Source organism: Solanum dulcamara, chromosome 12 (assembly GCF_947179165.1).
Source record: "Solanum dulcamara chromosome 12, daSolDulc1.2, whole genome shotgun sequence".
NCBI lineage: Eukaryota > Viridiplantae > Streptophyta > Magnoliopsida > Solanales > Solanaceae > Solanum > Solanum dulcamara.
Window position 1 is genome coordinate 10649685 of NC_077248.1, and position 7378 is coordinate 10657062.

At 36.1% G+C, this 7378-nt stretch overlaps 1 protein-coding gene across 1 annotated transcript; it reads right to left on the minus strand.

Annotated features, from left to right (window-relative positions):
- Positions 1–263: 263 nt before the first annotated feature.
- On the minus strand, positions 264–7070 carry LOC129876664 (calcium-dependent protein kinase 13-like). Its single transcript, XM_055952153.1, has 7 exons — positions 6275–7070; positions 3493–3636; positions 3231–3383; positions 2419–2534; positions 2168–2335; positions 886–1116; positions 264–790 (listed from the first exon to the last, which is right to left on the minus strand). The coding sequence occupies exons 1-7, from the start codon at positions 6906–6908 to the stop codon at positions 644–646; spliced, it is 1593 nt and encodes a 530-aa protein (XP_055808128.1). The 5' UTR covers positions 6909–7070; the 3' UTR covers positions 264–643.
- Positions 7071–7378: the final 308 nt, after the last annotated feature.

The window sequence follows — 7378 nt, forward strand, 5'->3', positions numbered from 1 at the left end:
GAACAACTTTGATTCTTAAATATGTCAAAAATAAACTTTTGTTTTTGATATTAGATTTAGTGGAAACTATGAAGAAGAAAAACAGATTCAACATAATATGAACTTCTATCCCTAAGGTAGAGGAAGTACTTGACATAATTCTCTAGCTGGGCTGATGTTTTTGAGTAGTTGGTGCTGTTCCTGATACTTGGTACTTGTCCAAGGAATCACTAATTCGTTCAAACAACTTCGTTTGAGTCGAAAATGAGGATTAAACAATATCGAATAACACCCAGACTACTTCAACTCAAATATTTGCGTAAACAGTCCAGTCCTTGACGATGATAATTACACATGAGGAGGGTTATACAAGACTAGCATATTATGTTCCCAAATCTGCTGTAGGATGAATTTTGCATATTTTTGATTTTGGGAACAAGAAAAATAAGAGGTAGATCATACACTGCATATTCCTAATGGCTTGGTTTACTCGATTAACAATTTGAAGAGGTTAACACAGTGAAGTCGCCTCTTCTCATTGCTGGCATGCCAACAGCTATGGAGAATCCCTCAAACAATGAAGAGATCAAATTATGATACAGAAGCATTTGATCCATTACTACTTTTTGATGAATGAAAGAGCAACCACCGTGAACTTTACTCATTAATTTCCCAAGTTAAGTGAGCCATCTTTCATTAGCTTCACACTTAAACTATTAAATCTCCCTCTTGAGTAATGTCGAGAAGCCTTTCTCCAATCTGTCCCGGTTCTCATCATGGCTACAAATTCTTCATAGCTGATTTGGCCATCCTGAATTCATGAAAAAAAGAAGATAAGGAAGATATGATCCTACTCTAAATTCAACGTCATTTGTAGAAGATTTTGTTTGCAGTCTGCTCACTCACCTTGTCTGTATCAACATCCTGTAAAATGTCATTCACAATGTTGGTGCAATCATCTGCTCCGTCCTCCATCAGTGCATCCCGAAGCTCATGTGATTCAATATAACCATTGCCATCCTTATCAAAGTAGGAAAAAGCCTTGTGCAGATGTTCATCATTTGCCATCCTCTGAAGATGGAGGGAAACAGCAATAAATTCCCCATAATCCAAGGTCCCCTTGCCGTTGGTATCAATCTGTTAGAAACAAAGTAATCACATAAGCGTTTATGGCTTTGTCATTTAATTTCTTTATCATTTTCCTTTCTCGGTTGGCCATTTTACTCTACTTGTTCTTTTAGGGGATAGAGAACAGAGATCTAACAGCTTGTTATTGCATGGAAGTATTTTGACCATAGCTTCATTTCAATGATAACAACTGCAACAACTAGCTAAGAAAAAAAGAAAGGAGAGAAACACGCAATGATGAACAGTGATGTGGACTTAGGGATGGCAATGAGGCAGATACGGGGCGGATTTAGAGCTATGCAGCGCGGGGTGGGTTTAAAGTTATACGGGTGCAGGACGGGTTGAGGGTTTAAGGTACCAAATAAGAATCCGAAGAAAATTAAATCTTTGTAATTAGTAAAAATAAAAAATATGAACTTTTTATATTAAACTTTAACTTTAATTTTAACTTTTAAAAAAAAATAAATTAAACTAGATGTGTCCAGTGAATTGTTAGTTGTTGAAATGTTAATTAGAAACAGTTAATTAGAGATTAAGAAACAATTGTTGAATGTTCACTAGAAACAATTAATTAGAAACAGTTAATTAGTTGTTAAGATGCTAATTAGCAAAAAAAATTAAAAAAAATTATGAATTTTATTTTTCATATTAAACTCAATTAAAAAAGAAAAAAACTTAAAAATTTATGTGGGGTGTGTTTATGCGGGGCGGGGCTGGTTGAAAATGAAAAAAAAAATCATGCCAGACGGAGCGGGGTGATTTAAAAAATTTGCGGGTTGAGCTCAACCCACCCCGCCCCGCTCCATTGCCATCCCTATGTGGACTGCACCACAGCCAAAAGCTTCACAGAACTTTGGTTTCTGAAGGCATTTGAAAGAAAAACTAGCTAGGTAGACTGAACACACCAATCATATTAAGGGCAAAATCCCGACCAGTAAATGTGATATGATCACTTCAGCAGTGCAGAAGAGGAACATCTAAATCGAGCATCAAAACTAAATCACAGAGAAAAAAGGAGAAAGTGAGACACATTCGATAAGAAATATGAATGAAGACTCACTGCTTGAAAAAGCATCTGTACTTCTGATTCTGCAAGCTGTGAATTGAATTTTTGAAGCCCGACTTTTAGTTCCTCAACTGAAACAATACCTTTATTATCAGTATCTATCTTGCTAAACATCTCTTTGAGGTCTTCAACTTCTTCATTAGAGAAGAAATCAGCAATCACCTGCATGTGGAGGAGCATCTTTTAAAGTTTCCAGAAGCATGCAAGTTAAACACAGTTCAAATGCATCAGATTAACGAACTAACCCTCAGAGCTTTCCTCTTAAACCTATTCATCATTGAGAACTGCTTGAGTCTTGACTTGACAACATCTCCAAGAGGAACATTTGGAGCCTTCTTAGCATTTTGAAGCCAAGGATGTTCTACAAGAAAGAGAGTTAATTAGCAAAACACATGAAACATCACAGCAATCAGAACATCGAAGTTAAATTTATGTCACAAGAATTTCAGCAGATCCCAATTAAGTAATTTGAAAGACGAATATGAATTGCCGTTGTTTTCTTTCCATTTTTTGTCTACTGTGTAGTAGTATCATATCCAGTTATATCTTCCTTCTTGTTACTAGTTCTCTAAACCATTATTACTGTCTTATTTCCTTTTTCCCATCTTTCATCCCAAATTTTACAGGTTGCCAGAACATTGCATTTATTTTTCCAACCTTTTAAACGTCATTCAGATAGAATATAATGGGAAGCAAGAATCTGCAAACCAGGAACTTATGCGGAAACTCATATTAGTTTCAAATAAACCTGTAGATATTAAAGTAAATGTATAAAATGTATAGGACTTTCAAAACATGGTTGTTGATTAGCCTTGTTGCTGCCATTGTTGGATTTCACTACGAGGTGGATCTCATGCCTCAAATGCTGAGCTCTCCAACTGGCAGGGTACTTAGTGAAAGAAGGATATTTTGGCTAGTTATCAAACTGCAATGCATGTTTGCCTGCATAACTTGAAGCATATCTAGAGAAGATTGGTCTCCAACTTAGCTACTTAAAATCTGTGCCCCGTGGGTAGGCAAGACGTAACATAATCGCCATATGTGAGACCCAACTTACCGAGTACTTGCTTAGCAGTCAGTCGAAGCTTTGGATCTGGCTCCAACATTTGTTGTACAAGAGTTTTAGCACACTCCGACATACTCGGCCAAGGTTCGCGCTTGAAATCTATTGCCCCGCGTAAGATGGCCTGAGCAACACCTTGTTCAGATTCTGTATTGAAAGAGAGATTTTTATCAAATGAGAATAGTTTGCATGTCAGATCATACATATGAACAAGTAGAGGGAGGGGGAAGTTTAATTTCATGGAAAGCCAATTTACCAGCCCAAAAGGGAGGAACTCCACATAACAAAATATACAAAATGACTCCTGCACTCCATATATCTATTTCTGGTCCATAGTTTCGCTTGAGCACCTCAGGAGCCATATAATAAGGGCTTCCAACAATTTCAGAAAACCGTTCACCTAAAACCACCACAGAACTTTCAAGAATTAAACATGATTAGTGTGCTCTTTCTTTTTTTGGATGCTAGATAGATGTGTTACAGCTATACCATGATAATCAACTGTGTGAGTTTAAATAAAGCAATTTTCCAGGAGGACTAAATAACAAAAAAAAATGATAAGAGTCATTTGCAACACAAAGACGAAAAGAATCATGAAAGAGGCTTTCTCAGTATCTATTCAATTCAAAATGCTCAATTCAGAAATCAATCTAATAGTTCAGCAAACAAAGAAAATGGACTCAAACATTCAATTTGTATCAATGTTAGCTTTGCTATACAAGTGTTTAGTTATAGTTGTTCCATATGGGTTGAATAAGGTCTTCCAGAGGGATTTAAAAAGATCCTTGTTAACTCAACTCATTGCCTCCAGGTCTTCGGCTGGATTCTCAGATTCTTCCAGATGGTATCAAAGTTAACCTCTGGTAAGTTCATTAGCAAACATGTAAGTTTGATTTAAACATTACCTGTAAAATTTAGATTATGATAAGTTTCAAAAAGATAAGTGTTTCCAAAGGAGTTTGTAAAGGACTTTGACTTCTTCATCTATTTCCTTAAAGTTTTGGATTCGATGCTTAAGTTCTTTCAAATGGAGAAACCATGGAAGTCCATGTTTTTACTAAAGTTTTGGTGCCACATGGCTGATGTAAATTATTTCGAAGTCATGCTTGACTTTCTCACTTTGTTACACAATTTTAATGGACAATGTTTTTGGTTGTAGCCTCTTCATTCAGCATTCTCTTATTGCTGGATTCACTTAATAATAAAATATACATTACTTATCAACAAAAAGAAACAAAGAAATTCCAAAGAAGGTTAACCTTCTTATCATTCAAGCAAAAATATGTTATAAATTACTTCAACAAATCTTATAGGCCTAGAGCAAATTTTTGTGATAAAGAGAAACTTCGTCCATTAAATGGCAGTAAATGGAAAAGAAAACTGTGAAATCCTTAATCCTAGTTATTTGGCTAGTCAGTCGACGACTCTCATAGTCCAATATGCCTAGATTACTGTAGCAAAGATCCTAAGTCGAAAGAAAAGGCAGTCTTTAAGTGAATGCACCCGGCTCTGCCTTAAATTGCTAAAAGAAAAGCGAACCAGCTAGCACCCAAAAGAGATGTTTACTGGCCTGGGTAAGTGAAAGGCCAGCCAAACCTAAGTATCAAAAGGGGGGCGATTGCTTTCTTAATGCCTTCGTGTCCCTCACGTGATCATATCCTACCCTCTGCTCCCTTTCCCACAGCCCTGTCTGATTTTTACCCTGAAGTAAGCAAAAACAGAGCACTCAAATTCTGCCCAACCCCCCACTCCCAATCTTTTCTCTAAGATGGTCCTACGTCAAGATGGCCAACCAATCAGTCCATCTATTCCCTATGTAGGTGCGTCTATGACATCTTACATATATCACAATGCATGTCACTACTAATCCTGCAATGCCACTCTCTAGCCATTCATATTACATCATCATCGAAAGGCTACATGGAACTAGAAAACAGAACCAGACACAGGATAACAAACCATAATTTGTTTTCTTTTTTAATTATTTCCTATTGCCTGTCACATATCATAAAACTGCAGTTCAATCAACTCAGCAAGGATACATTGGAATTACTTGACCACAACATATTAAGACAGTTATTAAGAATCAGAATCATGCCAAATCTGGGAGCAGTTTTCATTTGCAACTCCTAACTGATCACTTCTTAGACTACACATCACAAGACATATATTGCGTCTAGAGATACACATGACCATATCCTTTGCATTATTCAGGAGCATAACGCGAGTGAATGAGAGTTTTACAATCCTGCTCCTAGCCAATAGTTATTTCTAAAGATATTAGGATAAGCTTCAAGTATCATCATCTCATATTTGAATAATTTTTTTGTAAGGGTAACGATGTTCAAATACAAATAGCTAGCTCACAGTTCTTCAAATAAAACTGATCAAGAGGCCTATTGTATGCAGGCTAAAGTTAATTTTTTCAGTACAACCATTGCAACAAGCACTACATCGATGAAGCACCTTGCTAGCCATATCAAAAATCAAATCACATACAATTCTACCAAAGCCCACATCAGGCAAATTTTAGTTATAAATAGCTAGATGATAATTTTTTTTAGATAAATTGAAAGAAGGAGCTCACTTTTTGACTTGGAAAAGAAGTTGACAGAAGGGGATTAATGAGTGTAGGTTAACATGAATTTGATTGTTTTATACTGCCATTGCATCAAGCACTCAAAGCAATGGAACTCCTTGCTAGAAACATATTGACAATCAGAAAGTGTGTAATTCTTCCAGGCAGCCTACATCAAGCAGTTGTCACAAGTTTGACAAACAAGATACTTGCACAAAAACAAGTTCTTAAATTGCACATTGTAACATCTTCTAACCATTCTGCAACCAACAAAATCCTATCAACCCCAACTGAATAACAGAAAGCATTGTGAGCTTAAAGTTCATCACATAAATTTGCAGTCCAGCAAACCTAATGCTTTCAACATGATCTAATCAAAGCCTCATAACTATTTTTAAAAACTCAAACTTTTTTCATAACAATAAACAAATACCAGGCAACAATTATTTTTTTATTATACCTGGCTTGAAGAATATTGACAATCCAAAATCAATTGCTTTGAGAGGTGAATTCTCCTTCTTATTCGCATACAAAAAGTTCTCCGGTTTCAAATCTCTATGAATTACTCCATTCTTATGACAAAGCTGCACCACTTCCACAATCGTCCTTGTGACAGCCGCTGCAGCTCGTTCAGTATAATGTCCCCGTGCAACAATCCTATCAAACAGCTCGCCTCCTTCGCATAGCTCCATAACCAAATGCACTGCATTCTCATCCTCACAAGCTTCCTTAAATCTCACAATACTCGAATTATGCGGCAAATGCTTCATTATCGCCACTTCTCGCCTTACATCCTCCACATCAACTGCTGTCCTTAGTTTTCGCTTCGATATCGACTTGCAAGCCAAATTTTCCCTACTGTTACGATCGATACAAAGGTAAGTAATTCCGAATTCACCTCTTCCTAGCTCTCTATCAACTAAGTACGTTTCCTCAATGTTCTCATTCTTTACTTTGGTTAAAACAGTAGTTTGTTTTTTTTGATTTTTTTGGGTGCCGAAATTTTCTTTCCGACGGTGATCGTGACCGGAGTAGTTTGATGATTTTACGTCCTCTCTGGCTACTGCTGCCGGAGATCTACAACAATTCCCCATTTCTATAAAACCTCAACTACTAGACAGAGAAACTTAGCTAGGGTTTCACATGATTGAAGTGTAAAACCGTAGCTCTAGTAAAATGTGAATGCTTCATGATGGAGTGAGCTCACAGAAATGTGGAGAAGGAGAAAGGTGGGGAAAGGGGTGAGACTGAAATTAGTGCTGCATACGGTGTTGTTTTAGGTGCTTTTGTAATGAAAGATGTTTTTTTTTTTCTTTTATTAATTTTTATCTAAGATTATATTATACAGTGTAAATAATTCCAGATATGCAATATCTATTACTTACTTATACTTAGGGCAGTTTGACCCCAAATTTCCAAATATTTTTGGAGAAATTTTGTGTAAATTTCACCATGCATTTTTGCCCTAAGTTTTTTCAAATTTTGGTGAAATTTCAAAAAAAAAAATATTTTGTATTTGTAAGTTCTAAAAATTATTTAAAATATCCATAAGTTTGTGTTATCA

Bases quoted from the DNA above. Each gene is read 5' to 3' on its own strand.
- LOC129876664 (XM_055952153.1), bottom strand. From the start codon at position 6,908: ATGGGGAATTGTTGTAGATCTCCGGCAGCAGTAGCCAGAGAGGACGTA. The intron at 3,637-6,274 runs GTATAATAAAAA...TGGTGGTTTTAG, and splicing joins GTCAATATTCTTCAAGCCAG to GTGAACGGTTTTCTGAAATT. The intron at 3,384-3,492 runs GTAAATTGGCTT...CTTTCAATACAG, and splicing joins AGTTCCTCCCTTTTGGGCTG to AATCTGAACAAGGTGTTGCT.